Below are 22,368 nucleotides of genomic sequence, written 5' to 3'. Positions count from 1 at the left end.
ATATGGAAACTAGAGACAGTAAACACTACAGAGATTACAATAAAGCGAAGAACAAAATGAAAACAGTACCGAGAAAAGAACGAAAAATTGGGGAAAGGAAAATTGCTGAAACTGCCAATTCTATTTGCAAAAACTTGAAACATGTGAACTCAAAACGCAAATCTGTATCTGACATATCAGAGCTACACACCGAAGTCGACGGAACTCTGCTTCAACAGACCCGAGAAAGCAAAAGTACTTGCAGAATTCTTCACCAGTGTAATCACGTAGAAACAGAAAACCCAGTTGATTCTGGAAAGAGTCACTGTACTGAAACATCATCTGATGCGCCGAACACCAAATAAGACATAAATAAAATTTTGAAAGAACTTAACACGACCCAATCACCTGGCCAGGTGGCCCGGACCAAGTACATCCGAAAGTATTGTTCGAATTGGCAGATGTTAAGGATGCCCCGCTTTGCCCAATTTTCAGCGAAAGTTTTAAGAGTAGAATTGTGCCACATAATGGAAAAATGGTCACATATCAGCATTATTCATAAAAAGATATCCAATTACCCACCAGTTAGTCTCACCAGTGTTCTATGTAAGGTTATGGAGAAACTAATCCGGAAGAAGATAGTAGAACACATGAACACTCAAACTATTTTCAGCGACAAACAGTTTGGATTTATTGGTGGCAGATCCACCTCACTACAACTTTTAAAGGTTCCCGACAGATGGACACAAATCCTACTTAAAAGAGGGAATGTTCATTTAATCTACATGGACTTTATAAAAGCATTTGATAAAGTCCTTCACAGCAGGTATAGGCTTAATGACATGGCTTCCTGAGTGAAAGTAAACAGCGTATATATATTCATGGAAAATACTCAAAATGGCACAGGGTCACAAGCGGAATTCCGCAGGGCTCCGTCCTGGGTAACATCTTGTTCGTCATTTTTATCAATGACTTACCTGAATGTGTAAATTCAGAAGTATTTTTCTTTGCTGACGAAACCAAACTGTTTAGTGACATTAAAACTGAAAACGACGTTGTAACCATACAACATGACTAGAACAACCTCCTTGACTAGAGTTTGTATGGATGCTACGGTTCCACCTAAACAAATGCAATTTGCTGAAGGTTCAAAACAAATGGAAAAAAAACCCTGCAGATACATCATGAAGAAGTGTGATGGAACCACAGCAACTATATAATCAGTGGAATAATAATAAAAAATATTGGAGTCAACGTCGATAGTTATGTTTTGATAAGCATATTCAAACACAGATTAACAAGGCAAATCAAATAGTTAGCATTATCCGACGAGCATTCTTCTCATTAGATTATATATAATTCTGTTTATTATTCAAGGCATTCGTGCTACCTCATCTAAAATATGTGAACAATGTATGGGACCCCTATAAATGTAAAGACACTGCATCTATTGAGAATGTACAAAGAAGAGCCTCAAAAATGCTACATGTACCATACCTGTCAGAGAAAATTTATCAGAAAAAACTGGAAATACTGAAATTACCAACACTGAAAATTAGACGCTTACGTGGAGATATGATAGAAGCATATAAAATGATAGGTGGAATTCATGATGAATAAACAACAGAATGAATGTTTATCGTTAATACAAGTAACACCACGGGACAAAATATGAAAGTGGCAAAGCAGATTTGTAAACCAGACGTTCGTAAATACTTCTTCACAAACCTGATAGCTGACTCATGGATCAACTTTCTGAGCATGTTTTATCTGCCGACTGGACAGGTACTGGAATTACCATCATTATGGACTATATAATGGACCACTATATTATGGACAATTATGGACTATACAAAAGCAATGACCAGGCTATCACACAGTCTGGTGATCATGAGACCACAGAGATGGACAAATAGGAGCAGTAGCTCCTGCGTTCATAATGAACGTACAAAGTATGTAGTTAAGGCAAGACATATATATACACGTATCAGAGTGTATATATCTATAAATAATTGTACTGTCAGTTTATCTATATATGCAAAGTATATTAATCTCATTGACTTAGTAAAAGATTAGTTTGTCTTTTAGCCACATCGAAGTTTAGCCATGTGGATGGAATAAGTTAGGATTGATTTTCAATGACAGGTAGACAATATATACTTGTCTATATTATATTATATTGATATAATAGTATTTGTGACAATACAATGAATTTACAATCAATATTATTAATATTATATAATATTAATATTATACAATATTATTATATGAATTACAAATAAAACACAAAAACAAAACCATAACGCAAAGGCTGCGAAAGATAGAAGAAGAAAAGAAAACATTTTAATGATAAGGTAGGAGAGTTTTACTCTCAATTTTATTCTGATGAATGTAAACAGTTTTCGAAGGTTTGTATGACTTTTAATTAGACATGAGTACAAAAAAGTTTTTATTACAGCATTTATAACTATTTCCACGCAAAAATAAATTTCATCAATTAAGATAAAAAAAGAATTAATTATAGATTAAAAGGGGTCTGAAGAGACTAGGAGGTGACAAAAGAAAGAATGAATTTGATCGTTAGTTACATGTACTTATCAAGTGTTCACTCCGATCTCAGCACTGGGTCTTAATTTCTTTACTTTAATTCTATTTTAATGTATGAGGGACCACAAAATTTAATTTTTCAAAAGAAGCTGCGTTAAAATCTAAAAACATATTACAGGATGTATGAATATCCGACTAATGACGTTACCGTTAACGATCGATTTACAAAAAAAGGAAATGTAATTATCACCCTTAAGAACAAAATGAAATACAGGAAAAGTAATATTCTTTCATTATACATGTTTGTGCAATAAGTTGATATATAGTTGATTTACAGTAGGTTAATATAATAGAGATAAAAGATATGTAACAAACTATGATTAACAAATGTGTTTCTGTGTAAACTATTTAAATGTTACATTTTAAATTACAAACTACATGTAGTATGAAATATATAAATGAAGGTCAAATTGAATTTGTAATAGTTCAAAGTAATATATTTGTCTAAATTTAATTCTTTATAATCACGAGGAAGAGCGAGCACAATTATTTGATCGATGACGTTTTTATTCTCTTATATCTACACAATCAATATGCGTATACTATTCAAAAAACAAAACTTTACATCGACTGCTTTGGTTTGTATTTCTTGATCAAGGAAGTTTATCGTATTGAGATTCTTGTGAGAAGTCTCCTAGTTCATAATAAGCAGAATTGTCTTCTCCTTCCTTGTTCCCGGATTTAGGAGAATGTTTCAGGTGTTTTGATTCATTGGTGATTCCTTCGTTATGTCTAGTTATATTTTCCTGGTCCTTTTGCTGTCTACACACACTGATTCTAAGTAGTCTGAAAAAAAAAATGAAGTCATCATGAACTAATTTCTTCAATACACAACACCCAACTGTGGTTTATCTAAGAAAATTCATGTTTGCACCAACCTGACTATTAGAATCACATTTAGCAGCCCACTTAAGATAATGACAGCAATACAGACATATAATGGAGTGAATGAGTGTTTTGTTAACTCCGTAGTTTCAGAAGTAGTTTGCAACTCAAGCACTGAAATGATAAAATGACATTTCAATACATGTATATAAGAATTAATTCGAAATTCAATTATTATATCATTTCCTGTTAATTACTGTATAATCACTCATACCTTGGTCACAACGATCGCCATGATAACCAACGTCACATCCACGTGGACATTGACCAGTCACGTGATCACATTGTTCTCCATATAAATAGAGACAATTCCCACACTTTGAAGAACATCTTGGTCCATAGGTATTGTTATTACAAACTATTTTTATTTTATAAAAAAAGTATAATTTTTTTTTATTCAATTCATTTCATATGGTTATCAGTAAAAGGTCCATGAATCAATTTTTTTATATTGAAATTTCATTTTCTTTATATATTATTTTGTTAAAGGATACATTACCTTCATTACATTTCTTTCCATAGTAACCACTATCACATCCGTTAAGACAAGTACCATTTATATAATGACACTGTTCTTTGTCTAGACAGTTGCCACACGAATAGTTGCAGTTCCTTCCAAATTTTCCTTCATTGCATTCTGTAATATATTTAGAGTGCGAAACACAGTTCTATATGTAACGTTATAAGGACGTTTTTAGATGAGGGGCGAGCAAAACTGACCCATATAAAATTAAATTGTAAAACATGTTACATATATATCTATATATCAAAAGAAAGATACAATTGTGAATTTCGTAAATAATTAAGAATAATGCATATGTAACATACTTCTGGAATTTATTTGGCATTGAAAACATGAGGAAAATAGACAAAAAGATGCCTCTAAATACAGTCCACCCATGCATTTTAGGCTCCCCCTAACAGCAGAATGCAGATAAATCAACCATTGTAATTTCTGTGCAGTTTTATAGTATTTTCAGGGTACATTCGCCAGATTTTTAAAGTGCTATATTACCCTCAATTCATGAAATTCTGCACGTGTAGAATCCGGAAGTTTTTGGAGTTACCTCCCTTTTACAGTCTAACAAAATTAATTTTTAAAAAATGTCTACGTACTTTTTTCATGTATTTAAAAAGATAAACCTCTAAATTATGCAATTGAGAAAAAAAAATAATTTTCATGTATACTGCATCAAAATGGCTGGAAAACCCCCCTACCCATCATGCTTTTTCCCAAAGCAAGAACCCCCCCCCCCTGGATTTTATACAAAACTGTGTTTAGCTACCTTAAGGAATGAATTTAATTTCTACCTATGCTATACGATATCAAACACCCTGCGGCAGATTACGCTTTAAAAGCGCAAATCGGTTTATGAAAAAGCGCAAACTTGCCCACGTTATTTTATACTCGTATAACATATGTTGAAATTAAATTAATTTCTTATTGTTTAATTTTCTTCTAATGAAATTAGAAAATAAGGCCAATTATTTAGTAAAATGTCTTTAATTTGTACAAAAATTGAAACGTAAATTCAAACGGATTAATACGTTTCGCAGGCACGTCGTATTTAGACCTTGGCAATTATGTTATGCTATTAATATAACTTTACTTCCTAATGAATTAGGCAGTACAGCTAAAATTAAATTATTTACATATTTTTAAAGATGCTTCTTCGTTCTAAAAAGACTGAAAGAAGTACATATCAATTCAAATCAGGTTTTAAATCATAAATATTTAATACGTGTGGTTTTATCTATTTGTACTACTTTTTCTGTTATAGACAATTTTTTTTTAAATTATATCATATGATACTGGTAATCGGTTTGACATTAGCTACTAGTATCTAATGACAATGTTCAAGAAAAAAAAATCCAACGTTACCTGTATCGCAGGGGGTGCCTTTCCATCCTACTTGGCATCCTCCCTCACACTGCCCTGTCACCCTGTCACATCTGTATGGAACTCCACAGTTGACGTTACACTGTTCCTGGCAGTTTAAACCATAACGACCTTCAGGACATGCTATTCAGATGACAAATTGATTGGTATAAACAACTCCTATTTAAAAAAAATTGTCTTAAAATGTAAGAATAAGATTTAAAATATTTGGATGTTTAAACCAAAACATTTTGGAGTTCTTAGAGAGCATCACAATTTCATTCGTATTTTAAACAAAAGCTGTATGGTTTAACTCAAATGATATAATAAATGTTAAAGAATCTTGATCCCATGAAGCCAACTTTTCAAATTCAAGTCCTGAAACCATTTTACTAGGCACTGCATACCATATTTATCTTAAAAGGCCGTAGTTACGAACGGAATAGTACATATAAAGACAAATAAGAGTCATGATAACTTTACTTTAACTTTTTGTTAATACGTTGTCATTAAAACACCAAAAGTGGTGAACTTTTTTGTTACATAAAGTGTATAGATTATGTTTTGTAGAATTTTGTATTATTGGTACATTATTATATTAAACAATTAAACTTTACTTCAGAATTTGATGTTAACAAACCATCGACATTTTTATTTGATATACATACTTTGATACACTTACTTTAAACCAATGCAAATATACTTTTCAGCATACCTAAGTCACATCTGGTGCCATAAAATCCGTTGTCACAACCGTTCAGACAACTTCCGTTCACATGATGACACTGTTCTTTGTTTATACAGTTTCCACAAATCTGCTTACATTCCAGGCCATACATTTTGCCGCTGCATTCTGTGAAATAGATACATTTTGTTTTAACATTGTTCTGATATGTGCAAAGTCTCGTCATTTTTTCTCTTTAGAGGCTTTAAAGGGTTAATTTTACTCCGAATTGAAAAAAAAATCCACTGATGATAATGACAAAATTTGCATTGTGTATTTTAGATCTTTAATTTAAACATTAAAAAAGAGAAATATTCTTGAAATGTAGGTCAATGACCTTCTTTTTGAGTTGATGATCACTGAATATTTTTTTTTAATCAAGAAAAAACCCTTTTTAATTTTAACACTATAATTAAACTTTTCTTTATTGTAAAAATATTACTTATAATACAGTTTTTAAGTTACAGTCCAGCTAAATATAAACTAAACATAACTTTTTCAGTGACATTACATGTATCTTAAATTATTCCAGCCTGAATTTTCTCTTCTTTTTAACAGAACACTGAACGGTGATAACTTTTAAAACATAAGTAGTCCGAAATTACATGAATAACCCATATGTTGTCATAATATCTAAAGAGATTAATAAGGAAAAGTTAGATATACATGTATGCAGTCTTTTATTATTTTTAAGCATTTTATAATTTTTTTTTTCATTGCGTGCCATTCGATTATCTTAAGAAGTAATTTAGACATAATTAATAGAATATATGCAAATTTGTAATGACTAGTAAAGAAAACCTTAACTTTTACTATTATAGTACAGCCATGAGTGTTTTCGTGGAAAACAAAATTCGAAAAATTTAGCTTTGGTTTCCTCTTATTTTTGAGCCTAAATCCGTAACAAAGTAAAATAGTAAATGTGATGTCAAAATTAATTCATTTGATAAACAGGTTTTAGATCAAATTTTTCATAGACGTTCAACTTGATAACAATTCAACTCATACCCTGAGTACGCATCGTCCTTACTGCTATTCTTTATAATTGTACTTTGATCATTTTTTAAGAAATGACACACAAAAGTAAAGACAAAACCTACGTTCATTACAAATTGGACCTTTGTATCCTTCAACACAACCCAGACACGTTCCATTTACAATGTTGCAACGACTTTTTTGACAGTTCTGAGGACAAGATAAGGAACAATCCTTTCCATAATATCCCGGAGTCGGGCATCCTGGTTAAGATATGAAAAAATAGAATAAGAAGACAATCAGTTATTGTATTTTCAGCATGATATGAAGGATTGCATTTCACATAACACAATAGAACATACTGATGTGTATTCGTCTTCATGATGATTATATTGCATGTGATGAAAAAATAATCTTTAACAGAATTGCAAAACTTTTTTTTTCAAATCAAACGAACAAATGAAGCAGATTTTGAATTCTCTTTCTCAATCTTTCGATTAATATTTGATATTTATATGCATTAGAGTTACTTCAACAATAAAATAACTTTAATATTTCTTAAAATGCCTAATGTGTATTGATGATGTTGCTATTTAGTTTGGAAGAGATATCTCTCTTGTAGTATAATGCTAATTTTTTGCGCAGTTTCATTAATAATTACGAAAGTAATCTCGCAGCGTGTAACTAATGGACTAGTTTTGCGGGAAAAGGTGGGTCGTTTAGTTTCTCAGTTGATCATTTTACAGTCTTTATAAATTTTTAAAGCGTTTCAACCACCTCAACACCTACATCTGGCTGCGGAATGTAATTTGTATATTTTTTTGCTTTATTTGAGTTGTCTTGTGGTTTCAGACCACAAAGATTTTTTTTACAAATGTTATCAATGTTAAATAATGGTTGTTAAATAATTTTGGACAGAAAGAATCAAATATTCATATTTGGTATTAATATTATGAAAAGTGATTATTACATAATCATCTATTGTCATCTGGTCTTATCTGTAATTTTATGTGTGATAAAATCAAAGTCACAATAGTGACAGAGTGCATTATTTATCTTTTGTTTCTAGTTTTACTTTATATGTATGGATGACTCAGGTGGTAAATGTTGTTGGAGTTATACAAATATATTGATACCTATTTTATAGTCGTTAAGTTGGAACATTATCAGTTATGGATAAAATGCTTTTTTGGGTGATTCATGCTGGCACTACTGACGAAATGCATAACCAGCGTTAGGTTCATAATCTGCATGATTCAAAGAAAGCATTTAATTGTTAATATTATGATATTTTGTTAATATTTACATGTTTCTTCTAACAAATTAATATTTAATCATAAAATGTAAGAAAAGGTAAATTAATAATTGTTAGGTGCATTATTTCGTTAGATATATAAAAAGAATAATCATTTGATTCTTACGTGTTTCCTGTAGTCCATTTTTTTGTTTTGCCGAAGGCTAGAACCAGTCAAAAAATAAACTGGCTAATACTAGATTGTGTAGATTTTAGCTCTTTTGGCTTTTGAGAGTTAAGAATGCTATCAATAAGTTTTCTCAAGAAATAGAAGAGAAAACAATTGCTCATGAGTTTCTATGACACAATTCAGAGTTTGCTTCAATAAACTTTCTTTGAGATAGGCACTCCTGAAAAAAGTTACTTGCTTTCTGAACTCAAAGTTCTCGATATTCTAAAATTTCTTTTTAAAAGCCATCTTTTTTTTCTTTCGTGAAAAAATATTTGCAAAAACATAATGATTCTGTTGATTTTTCATTTAAAGTAAGTACAATTTGGTAAATGTCAACCATATCAATTAGCGAATGGGAACATTCAACAGTCAATGGTTTACTTTTTCAATTTGCATGTGGAAAAAATCATTAAATGTGCAATCCTTGAAATATAGGACAATCAAAAACAACCACCTTATATGGTTATAGTGTGTACATTACGAAGGAGTCAAACTAATTCAGTGATACATGTAATAGTTCTGCATTAGAGCTCCTCGATAAGTCTCTAAACTATTTCATCCTTATAGGTTCATTATAAAGCTCATTATATATGATTATTAGGGATGTCAATTTTACTCGGATGGCATAGTCGATTAATCGGAGGCTTTAGTCGAGCAATAGTCGAGTACACGATGATTTATTTGAAAATGGGTGTCCTTTTCTAATCAAATAATGTTACTGTCATATACACTTTAACTTAAAATAAAAAGAAATTAAAAATTTATGATAATACATGTATGTACTAGATGTATTTGATTTAAAATAAATTGAAAAGTATTTTATTCAAATATCCGTTAGAAACTGTCATGGCGTTTCCTTTTTTTGTGACGCTTACACATATCATATGAGCTCCATATCATCTTAATTGGCAAACAAATATGACATGTTTAATGTTCATTTAATAATTGTCCGTATCTAATCAATTTTCAAAGATTAATGATTATAAAAACAAATGACTTGACAAAATGATTGATGGATAATTTTTTTATAATGAAAACATTTAATCCAATAAATACCGATTAGTGGAAACACAAATTGTTCTTAAGTGCATGTCTGCCCATGTAAACCAAAAGATATCAATAAGTAGCCGCTATAAAAATACACCAGGAACACCAATGGAAAAGAGTTTAACTTACGGATGAAACATGTCGAGAAAAGAAAACTGCTTTCTTTTGTTTTTTTACATTAGTAGCACAAAAAAACTGCTGCGTTAAGAAAAAAAATAATATTTTCAAATTGTACTCACTTTATTTCTTATAAAATTTTAGTCGATGATCGGTGTGACCAAGCGGTAGTCGACTACTTGAGTACTTGTTGACATCACTAATGATTACATAGATATTTATTTGTATAATTTTATCTTTAGTAACTTACCGTAAACTTCTACTTCACAAAGACAGTTAAATGCATATTCAGAATACCCAGAAAGATACGGAGGATGAGTTCTGTTGTTGTAGTAGATGACGTATCTCCCGTGTGTGATACAAGTGATGTTTGCTTGGTTGGGTATTGTGGTTCTGGTATGATTGGTATCCTTAAAACACAGTACTCCATTGTCTTTATTGGTCGTGTTTGATATGTAGACAGAGTATCCCATGAATCTCCCCGTGTATTTATTATTCACATCTGATATGAAATTAAAAGAGCACTTCAAGATTTATTGCAATAGTTAAACATTAAATGATTTCATTTTGGAGTTCTCTTGTGTATTTGTTTATCTTCATATTTTGTTAGCAATGTCTCAATAAAAAGATTACCCCAGGGAAGGTTAGCCGTTCTGAACTGTATAAAGATGTGGTGTATGCTGTTTACTCTTTCCAGATCAACCCGCCACATTGCTGTTGATTTTCCATCTTCTGATATTGTACACTGTCCGCCATTAGCATCAAGATCAGATTTCCGTCCGTCAACAGCAAGACCCGCTACCCACTCATTGTTGAAAGGATATTCCTGCCATGCTGGCTTATTCAACGCAATATTTTCTAATAAAAAATTGTGTTGCTATACAAAAATATCGAATACTTAAGATTTGAAACTCAAAGATAAATTGATAATATGGAGAAATAGTTGAATCCTTTTTCTAAACAAAATACGACCTGTAACATTGTGTACGATTTTGTTCTTTCTTTCAAGACCAAGCAAACATGCATTGTTTATTATACCGCACTTTCTTCAGAAAGTTCGGGTATATTGTTGATACCCTGTTCCGTCCGTCCGTCAGTCTGTCCGTCCGTTCGTCTGTCACGTATAACTTTCTCAAACGTCTCTCATATCTTATAAACCAGCAAACTGAACTCTTGGAGTTTGATTTGGGGTGTCATTTTGTTTTGTGAAAAGGTTTCAAAAATTCTCTGGTAGTCCTAGGGGTCAAATAATTGGTAAAAAATGACGTTTTTTCACAAAAAACCTTCTTCCTCAAACTCCTCCTACATTTTCAACAGTAGACAAATCAACTCTTGGAAAATGTTTTGGAGTATCCTATAGCTGCGTAATATTGTTTCAGAATTTTCAATTTTGTCCTGGGGGTCATTTGATGGCTGAAAAATGACGTTTTTAACCAATACAACTGGTTTCAAAAACGTCTTTTTTTGCAGTAGTCAAATGATCTTCTTGAATATAATTGGGGGTGTCATTTTGAAGTGTGATCAGGTTCCAATTTTTTTTTTATCAAGGGTATCAGTTGGCAACAAAATATGACGGTTTTTTTGCAAAAAAAAGTATGGTTAACCAGAACTCCTCTTACAACTTTTGGAGTAGCTACGTCATCTTTTGGGATATAACTAGGGCTGTCCTTAGATGTGCAATAAGGTTTTAAAAATTTTAATTTCATCCAGGGAGTCAAATAGTAGCAGAAAATTTACGTTTATCACTCCAAAAAAACTCCATAAATCCCAGAACTCCTCTTATGATTTAATGGATAGACACATCATATCTTGAGATATGATAGGGACTGTTTTATATATGTGCAGTAAGGTTTTAGAAATTTAAATTTCATCCAGGGAGTCAAATAGTAGCAGAAAATTGAGGTTTTTATCACTTAAAAAAACCACATAGATCCTAAAACCCCTCTTATGATTTAATGGATAGACACATCATATCCTGATATATGATAGGGACTGTTCTATAGATGTGCATTACGGTTAAAAAAAAATAATTTTAACCCTGGGGCCCATAACCGCTTGATGCCCTTTAAGGATCAAGAATATATATGGTTAAGGCGTGGGAATCTGAACTGTTTTCGAGATATTCGTACACTTCCTGTTCGAGGGAGGTCACAACCGACCCTGGGTTCCATGACCTACATACCGTTTGATGCCCCTTGACACAAGGAACAAGAATATATATGGTTAAAGGGTGGGGATCTCAACTATTTTGAAGATATTAAGGGACTTTCTGTTTAAGGGGGTTAGGACCACCCACAGGGCCAAGGGGTCAGATCTAATAAACCCTATATATTGCCAGTAACAGTCAATATATGATTATGCAAACCCTATAATATTATCTTCGTCCGTTTTAAAGTTACCATTTAAAATTGAGTCTACGGATCTTCTCATATGGTCTCATATGGCCCCAGACCCTTTGACCCCCACTCCCCCCGAAAAGTGGTTTTCTAACCCTAAATGAGAAAAATCAAACTAGGGTGCACAACTAAACATGCAGGCCTATTGTATCCTAGAGTTTTGTACAATTGTGTTCAGTCATCTCTGAAAACAAGTTCAGAGCGGGAAAGTAGAAAAAGAAGATTGAAGAATAATAATACATATGAAAAGAACCGTACAAAAACAACAAGTCTCCAAATAAATAATAATAAACCAAATAAAAAACAAATTAATAATAAAGATTAAATAGAGATAGGATCATCAAAGATCAATAATTTAAAGATAATTTCTGATGCTAAGGGGGTCAGGATGACTCCTTAGGGCGATGACTTATATACCATAATGATCTGATGCACCATGACCAAAGGAGGAATAATATCTTTGGATTAAGGTGGGAATCTCAATGGTTTTTGTGATATTTGATAATTTCAGGAAAAGCACTTGGGATCATGACCTATATACCATCTGAAATGCATTGAACAAAGAAACAATTATAATATATGTACATGATATATGATTCAATTTAAGAAACAATATATAGATCTATCATCTATGTTTTGTAATACTTCCTATGTACACGTGTATATATATATATATATATATATATATATATATATATATATATATATATATATATATATATATATATATATATATATATATATATATATAGTTTGTATTTCTCGCGACGCTGATTTATTGTTTTTCTATCTGTTATGGATTTTTTTAATCTTTATGAATGATACCGAAATCGCTGTTTAGTACATGTACCATTATAACCATAATCTGGGTATGTGCTTTCAATTGTGTATTTTACACATTTATTCAAGTTGTCATTGTTTGAAGACGGATGCATTAATAATACATGTATTTAAAAAAATGTGTGTGTTTCTTCAATAACATGGAGAAAAAAGCATTGATAAAAGTTAATAACCGGTTTTTTTTTTACATATTGAAATTAATAAGATTGAGTCAGAGTATTGCATTAAAAAGGTATTTCTAGCTGCTACTTTTCCGTTTAGACTTGTGATTCAAAATACCCGGAAGTAGTTTGCAATTAATGAACAATTGTGGTTAAAAAAGGCCGCCGTAAACCTTGCTTCGTAAAATATTTTATTTCGTTTTATAACAAAGTGCCATTTTGTAGCACTAAACAACCAATAGTAGATATTTGTGTATTTGTTGAAGCAATTATGTAAAAAACGTAATTTAGTGATCAAAAATACGCACAACCGTATTATAATACACACCGCCACGAGCTGTATGAATAAAATATTTTCAATTAAAGGTCAACAAAAAACTGAATGAAATTATAAATTACCATATGTTGCTCCAAAACTAGTCAGTGTAGAAAACAAGAAACATAATAAATTCCACTCTATTTGACTGACTGCGTTGGATATATTTACTAATCGGTACAGGAAGTATTATTGAAATTTACGGAGCTGCCTTTTCACTTATGTGGTATATCTTTAATGACAATGACATTTAAATGTCTTTTGTTCAGTAACTTTATATGTCCGTGTTTTGACTTTAAAGAGCGTGGTTAGATTTAATATGAACAAAAGGACTGAATACAAAATGAGGAAAAAGTCAAAAATCAAAATGACAGATGGTATAACATTTCTTACTTAATGCGTTTATTATGTTGATAAGGAATGGCCAAGCTTATATCATTTTTTTTTAAAAAGGTGCTTTGTCATATTCCCATGAATGTAGTCAAGAACCTACTGATTACTGTAATGGTTATACAAATCGTGCTTTCCAACAGATTGTAAAATTACTGATCAAGTGTACCAACATCATCGGATTTTAATATCAATCGTGAATTTAATTGTTGCTAGAAAATGTTAAGTGGAATTTTTGCAGTTGATTTAAATTATGCTGTTGGATTGATAAAATTGTGTAAATAAATACAAAAATCATCTTTTTCTGTTCACATTAATTTAAATGATTAATGAAAAATTGTTTAATATGGACTCCTAAATTATACATTATTTACAGTATATTGACTGTAAAGACATATATTATTGAATTCGTTGAGAAACTCGGATACATATATTGCATTAGAGTCTGGTTTTCCTAAATCATAATGTACTTGCCTTTTTGTCACAAAATATTTTCAAGAGTTAGTTTACGATAGACAGTAACCATGATATACTATCATTTTGAGTAAGTATTCTTTTCCGCTCTACAGTTCTGTTTTTTAAATATTTCATTTCGTAATATATATTCAGTTCTACATGTATTATGACACAACGTCTGCGAAACAAAGTCCAGAAATTAGTCTGGAACACGTGTGGCATTGTTGTTTTCATCTATCTCTTTCACTTTCTACTACTATACCTTTATCTTGCAACATTAATTTTTTTTTACTATTGGAAATGTATCTTTATAGCAATAATAATAGTAATAGTAAAATAGCATTTTTTCATACAACCATGGCCTTTGGATATAATTAACCTGTACCTATTTGGGGCTACAGAAGGCAATCAAAACACAAAATCTAGAAAATTGGATTTATTTACATGACATGATAAAAATCAATGACATTAAAATGACAATATTACCCCGTAACTGGTGAACAATTCTAAATATAGGTCATCGTTAATTTTATAATATAGATAATATTATGATGTGCGTTTTAATTGAGTGCGTAGTATCAGTGAGACTTTCTCAGTCGAATATCATTGTATTCTAGTGCATTTCGCAAAACATCTTGTCCCCACACTTTAAATAGAAGTACCTGCTTATGTAAATGACAAAGATTAACACACATAAATGTTTGACTTAAAATGCGCAAGATGATGATCTTAAGATGAATTAAAGCATTTAGTTTTTTTCAGCGTTGATTTTTAATTCCTGGTTGCAAAAAGGATGGGTCTATATTGTTTGAATTTTTGTTTATAAAAATTACCGAGTGAAACTATTATTTCGAATATATTTATAAAATGTATTTCTGTAAATCTTAAAGAACAGCAATACATGTAAACTGATTTTGGGTTGATCCATTGAATAACACAAAACATACGTAAACTGGAGAGATCTTACTGTGTAGAATTTTAAATATGTTTAATACTTAATCATCATTTCACCAACACAATTATTGTTATAATTGTAAGCACATACATTTTGGTTTCAGATACTATTGTCAAGTATCGTATTGGAACTCTTTTTTTAGCTTTCAAACTACATCAATCTTTTACCAACAAAGCAGCTTTTCGAATACACATATATTCAGGGTTTCTGATGATATCATTAAGACAGTTTATCGTAATGGGACTCTTGGATGATTTCTCCAAGCTCCTGATAAGCGGTGTTGTTGTCATCTACGTTGAGATGGTACGTGGATTTAGAAGAAGGCTGGGCCTGTTCTGGATCCTTACCAACTCTATGTAAATGTGAATCGAGATTTTCGGTGTTTGTTTGTTGACTACAAATAGTGTTCCGTAGTTTTCTAGGGAAGAAAAAAGAATCAGCATAAACCTTATTTGGTAAAAAGAAAAATATAAAAAGCAGTTTTCTGTTTATCAAACAGTCAATTTATTAGTTAGATATATGTAAAACTACATACCCGATTATAAAAAACGCATTGAGCAGCCCACTAAGGATTAGAAACGTCACAAAGACATACAGCAGTGTGGAATTTGATTCTTTAGACTCAACATCCAGGATGGCAGACTCAAATACTACAATATTGTTTCATATTTTGATTTAAAAACAAATTAAATGATAATGTATTATAAATACATAAAATTACATAATCTTTCATTTAAATCAACTGCTGATACCTCGGTCACAGCTTTCACCCTGAAAACCAACGTCGCATCCACGTGGACATTGACCAGTCTCATGATGACACTGTTCCCCATATAAGTATAGGCAGTTTCCGCATGTTAACGAACACCCTTGTCCATAGGTATTGTTACCGCAAGCTAAGAGTATATCAACATTATTTTTTTTAAAGACGTTTATACAGTAAGAGTATAGGAAAAATGGTTATCTTGCGAAATTAATCTTTCAAAGATGTGTATGAACAGTTCTGAGATATATAGTCACGGATTGTTGGACCTTTTCATGATATAATAGGTTAAAAAAAACCTGTTTTTCTAGTAGTAGCCAGATATAGCTTTAAACTTATTATTTTTGTAAAAATGATATGATATTATATTTGCACTTATGTAAGGCAAATACCTTGTTTACAATCAGTTCCTCTATAACCACTATCACATCCGATCAGACAAGTACCATTAATGTAATGACATTGTCCTTTATTAAGGCAGAATCCACACGATTGGTTACAGTGTAGACCAAATTTACCTTCATTGCACTCTGTAAGATTAATACAAGTGAACATTTCATAAAATCAACCAGCAATTAGAGCACTTGCATAAAAGGAAACAAAAATTTGTTACGTGTTTCGCAGGTGACGCCTTTCCATCCCACTTGACATCCTCCCTCACACTGTCCTGTCACTCTGTCACATCTGTATGGAACTCCACAGTTGACGTTACACTGTTCCTGGCAGTTGTAGCCATACCGACCTTCGGGACAAGCTATTTTGATGACAAATTGAATCCATGTAAAAGAAAGTTATTCATATTGACAGTTTTACTGACACTTTACGCCATACTATAGGCATGTTGTTTGAATTTCTTAGTTTTATTTGAAAAAAATAAATATATACACCGATTAATAGAATTTTTCATGCAGAGGATTCCACCATTCCATTTTAAAATACACTTGTAACGTTCACATTTCATTTACCTACCTTTGTCACACTTGACACTATACCAGCCATTATTACATCCGTTTAGACAGCTACCATTCACATTATGACACGGCTCATTATTTTTACAGTTCCCACAAACCTGAAGACATCCAATGCCGTACGTTTTGTCGTAACATTCTGTGTTAAAAGATGACAAGATACGTTTTTTTAGTATTCCCTTGAGGATAATACATTCAATATAATGATTTACTCATGCAGTATTGATAATATTTGCTAATTCTTTATTATACATGTATGGTTCGTTATTTTAATCATATTTACAATATGCACTCAAGAAAATCGTTTAGTTTAATCATGACGCCCATATTCATGTATCACTACTTACGTGCAATACAGTTTGGACCCTGGTATCCAGCAACACAACCAAGACAGGTTCCATTCACGATGTTACAGTTACCTTCCTGACAGTTCTGTGGACATGGTAAGGAACAGTCCTCTCCGTAATATCCTGGTGTGGGACATCCTTTTAATGGATATAAAGAGAGGGATATGTACGCAATTCCAAGAGTGTTTTATATTTTATGAACATTTTTTACAAGCTCGTGGTTCATTTTTAATTTCATAACTAAAACATAATTTCATATGATAACATAATTTCATATCATAATTCATATAGATTCATACCATGCCCACTGACGGTCTAATACAGACCACAATATGAATCGTGGATCAAATTTTAAAATTGTTCTGATGAAGGTATAAAAAACAAATTAAGAAATATATATATATATATATATATATATATATATATATATATATATATATATATATATATATATATATATATATATATATATATATATATATATATATATATATATATATATCCAAAAAAACGCAATCATCTGATTAAAAACTTAATAATATGTGGTATTGATATATACAATTGATAGCTAAGTTTTGTTGAATAATGATCTTCTCCCGATTATTATTCAGTCCTGATTCTACAAATAATTTAGCACCTGTTTCGGACCCACAGTTTCCTGTAAAATGAATATGGCTCCCCATTGAACACTCTCGCAAAAAGCAGAAAGATAACAATATTTAATGACAATGTAGATATACATGTAATGCTGACATACTTTTAACGGATATGCAACATCTACTTATCACTCGGTACACCCTTAATCTATTACAATTGAGTGGCGTCATCATGGTCTGCACATTGATCCAATAGAATCTTTTGGCGTCAATAAATTTTGATCCACAATCCAATGTAAATTGCATATGGCTTTCATCTTTCATTTTTGCGAGAATCAAAGTTTAATTTTTTGGTAACCAGAAAAAAAAAAATTTCAAGAATTTCATACTATCAAAGGAAAAATACATCGATTTTCTTCTCGTGGTTAATTTTCAGAAGATTTTTTAGTGAGCTAAAGAACAATGAACTGACATGAACTCTGACGTCATAATCAAGTAAAATATGTGGAAAAAAGTGGGAAAAAAAACTGTAATAACGGAACACGTAAATTTAATAACCGAAATTACAAAATCCTCTAAAACTAGAAATCAAACAGATGCAATAGTTTCATGCAAATTAAATGTATAACATTCTAAAGTGTTGTTTTGTTATAATGTCAGGCATGTCAAGAAACATTTTAGTCTTTATGAACACATTTATTATTAATACATCTTTGTGATTTGATTGAAAAACATACCATAAACTTCTACTTCACACAGTTCGTTGTATGCATACAAAGCATGATCATTAGGATCCGGAGGGTTGGTCCTGTTGTTGTAGTAGATGACGTATCTACCGTGTGCGATGCACGTGATATTTGTAGGATTGGGTATTGTGGCTCTGGTGTAGTTGGTGTCCTTAAAACATAGTACTCCGTCCTCTTTATTGGTTGAGTTTGATATGTAGACAGAGTATCCCAGGAATCTTCTAGTATAGCCATTATTCGCATCTGAAATTCAAAAAATGCAAATATTGGGGGTTCTTTATGTGTAAACATCTATGATTTGTTGTCTTGTGTATAGCCTACTACAAGTTGTTTAACTCTATCACTGGAAAAAAGTAACTGTGTGTGGAACCGTTGAAATCTGCATTACCCCATATTGTATTTTCCGTCCTGTACTGTATAAAGATGTGGTGTATACTGAGTATTTCACCCAGGTCTACCCGCCATTCTGCTGTTGTTTGTCTGTTTGCTGATACTGTACACTGTAATCCATAAACAGACAGGTCTGACTTTCGTCCGTCCACAGCACGCTCTGCTCCCCAGGATCTATTGGGGTAAGGATGCTGCTGCCACGCTGGTTTGTTTAAGGCTAAATTTTCTACGAATTTCAAATAATAGAGTTTTGGAAAGGTTATTAACTCATGAATAAGTTTAAACACAAGTGTAGGTTTAAACAACATTATCTTTTAATTTTAGAATCGTTTTTAATCTCTGACTCGAGTAGAAGTAGGGTATACATGCAAATTGTAGAAGATATTGCTTCTTTGTTGTATTTAAAGGATTTTGCAACAGTTTTTTTTATAACAGGCATGGACTGATTTATCATTTCTTAATGTATCTCAGTTATCTACGTATACTCTAGGTGTCAAGGTTGTTTTCCTAAAATGTCCTTTATTTGTACAAAGAAAAGGGAACTTAACATTAACGTTCATATATTGAATATCACTGTTACATAGGGGACGGGGGAGAAAGGGTGGCGATATAGTTCTTATGAGAGATAAGCGTTAGAGGGATCTTACTGTTAATTTGAGCATTAAAACAAATTTACATTACAATGTGAAATTTAAATACATTGTCATTTGTACGATATACATGCATAGAAGTGAATATTATCTGTTGACATAAAAAAGTAATAAATAATTCAATGATTAGATTATCTTACCGTACGCTCCCCCTAGATTAATCATCACAATGAATAAACAGAAAAATAAAGCCGCCTCCATCACAATGTAAGGATTTCATGTAATGATTATCAAGGAAGTGAAAACAGTCATTAAGACTTTTTACGTATACTGAGCATTTACACCAGTCAAGGGCATTTAAAGCATAGAAACGTTTTACACTACAAAGTCCAGTTTTAATACATGATCATTTGTAAAATATATTCATTCATGTAAATATTATATGTTCATTTCCGGAAGTAATGAATAATTCAGTAAATACAATATCCTAACATATGCTCTCCTAAATTGATCATCACAGTGAATAAAAAAAAAATAGAACTGACTCCATCACAATGTGTATGTACCTCATGTAGTCATTATCCAGGAAGTGAAAACGGGCGTTAGAAACATGCTAGGATGATTAAAACCTGTTGATTAATATTAAATCTTTATATTATTCGCGGATATTTAAATAAATTACAAGATATTATTTAGAATTTTTCTGACAATAAAATAAGTGGTTGCTGTTTTTGAAGGCAGTGTACTGAAGACATGATAGACATATTTAAAAAGACACTACTGGAATCGATGAACAAAGAGCAAACGAGGTAATAGAAAGGGAAAGATACCGCTAACAAATCATACCATTAAATGTAATAGAAGGAAACATAGTCATTGGGCCCGTTATATGGAAACCAGAGACAGTAAACACTACAGAGATTACAATAAAGCGAGGAACAAAATTAAAACAGTACCGAGAAAAGAACGAAAAATAGGGGAAAGAGAAATTGCTTAAACTGCCAATTCTATTTGCAAAAACTTGAAATATGTGAACTCAAAACGCAAATCTGTTTCTGGCATATCAGAGCTACACACCGAAGTCGACGGTACTCCTTTTGTTGCTTCAACAGACCCGAGAAAGCAAAAGTACTTGCAGAATTCTTCACCAGTGTAATCACGTAGATACAGAAAACCCAGTTGATTCTGGAAAGAGTCACTGTACTAAAACATCATCTGATGCGCCGAACACCAAATAAGACATAAATAAAATTTTGAAAGATCTTAACACGACCCAATCACCTGGCCAGGTGGCCCGGACCAAGTACATCCGAAAGTATTGTTCGAATTGGCAGATGTTAAGGATGCCCCGCTTTGCCCAATTTTCAGCGAAAGTTTTAAGAGCGGAATTGTGCCACATAATGGAAAATTGGTCATATAACAGCATTATTCATAAAAGTAGATCCAATTATCGACCAGTTAGTCTCACCAGTGTTCTATGTAAGGTTATGGAGAAACTAATCAGGAAGAAGATAGTAGAACACACGAACACTCAAAATATTTTCAGCGACAAACAGTTTGGATTTATTGGCGGCAGATCCACCTCACTACAACTTTTAAAGGTTCTCGACAGATGGACACAAATCCTACTTAAAAGAGGGAATGTTCATTTCATCTACATGGAATTTATAAAAGCATTTGATAAATTCCCTCACAGCAAGTATAGGCTTAATGAAATGGCTTCCTGAGTGAAAGTAAACAGCGTATATATATTCATGGAAAATACTCGAAATGGCACAGGGTCACAAGCGGAATTCCGAAGGGCTCCGTCCTAGGTAACATCTTGTTCGTCTTTTTTATCAATGACTTACCTGAATGTGTAAATTCAAAAGTATTTTTTTTTGCTGACGAAATCAAACTGTTTAGTGACATTAAAACTGAAAACGACGTTGTGACCATACAACATGACTAGAACAACCTCCTTGACTAGAGTTTGAATGGATGCTACGGTTCCACCTAAACAAATGCAATGTGCCGAAAATTCAAAACAAATGGGAAAAAAACTGCAAATGCATCATGAAGAAGTGTGATGGAACCACAGCAGCTATAGAATCAGTGGAATCAGAAAAAAAAAATATTGGAGTCAACGTCGATAGTTATGTTTTGATAAGCATATTCAAACACAAATTAACAAGGCAAATCAAATAGTTAGCATTATCCGACGAGCATTCTTCTCATTAGATTATATATAATTCTGTTTATTATTCAAGGCATTCGTGCTACCTCATCTAGAATATATGAACAATATATGGGACCCCTATAAATGTAAAGACACTGCATCTATTGAGAATGTACAAAGAAGAGCCACAAAAATGCTACATGGGCCATACCTGTCAGAGAAAATTTATCAGTAAAAACTGGAAATACTGAAAATACCAACACTGAAATTAGACGCTTACGTGGAGATGTGATAGAAGCATATAAAATGATAGGTGGAATTCATGATGAATGAACAACAGAATGAATGTTTATCTTGAATACAAGTAACACCACGGGACAAAATATGAAAGTGGCAAAGCAGAGATGTAAATCAGACGTTCGTAAATACTTCTTCACAAACCTGGTAGGTGACTCATGGATCAACTTCCTGAGCATGTTGTATCTGCCAACTGGACAGGTACTGGAATTACCATCATTATGGACTATATAATGGACCACTATATTATGGACAATTATGGACTATATAAAAGCAATGACCAGGCTATCACACAGTCTGATGATCATGAGACCACATAG

General features: G+C 32.0%; 1 protein-coding gene and 1 pseudogene across 2 annotated transcripts; both read right to left on the bottom strand.

The window, feature by feature from the left end:
• Positions 1-2,347: 2,347 nt before the first annotated feature.
• On the bottom strand, positions 2,348-14,048 carry LOC128172591 (multiple epidermal growth factor-like domains protein 10). 2 transcript variants are annotated; one of them, XM_052838377.1, is made up of 10 exons: positions 13,476-14,048; positions 10,313-10,537; positions 9,930-10,181; positions 7,175-7,312; positions 6,066-6,203; positions 5,354-5,494; positions 4,025-4,108; positions 3,686-3,829; positions 3,465-3,585; positions 2,348-3,372 (listed from the first exon to the last, which is right to left on the bottom strand). In XM_052838377.1, exons 2-10 carry the CDS (start codon positions 10,389-10,391, stop codon positions 3,180-3,182), a joined length of 1,290 nt encoding a protein of 429 aa, XP_052694337.1. In that variant the 5' UTR covers positions 10,392-10,537; positions 13,476-14,048; the 3' UTR covers positions 2,348-3,179. The 2 variants fall into 2 exon arrangements, with proteins under 2 accessions (XP_052694337.1, XP_052694336.1); XM_052838376.1 differs by having other exon boundaries at positions 3,971-4,108; positions 13,476-14,044.
• A 610-nt stretch (positions 14,049-14,658) lies between these two features.
• LOC128174538 (multiple epidermal growth factor-like domains protein 10) overlaps positions 14,659-22,368 on the bottom strand; it is a 34,640-nt pseudogene continuing 26,930 nt past the window's right edge.

This window comes from Crassostrea angulata, chromosome 2 (assembly GCF_025612915.1).
Source record: "Crassostrea angulata isolate pt1a10 chromosome 2, ASM2561291v2, whole genome shotgun sequence".
In the NCBI taxonomy this organism is placed as follows: Eukaryota; Metazoa; Mollusca; class Bivalvia; order Ostreida; family Ostreidae; genus Magallana; species Magallana angulata.
The sequence above is the reverse complement of the archived record's forward strand: the minus strand, read 5'-3'. Positions and strand labels throughout refer to the sequence as shown.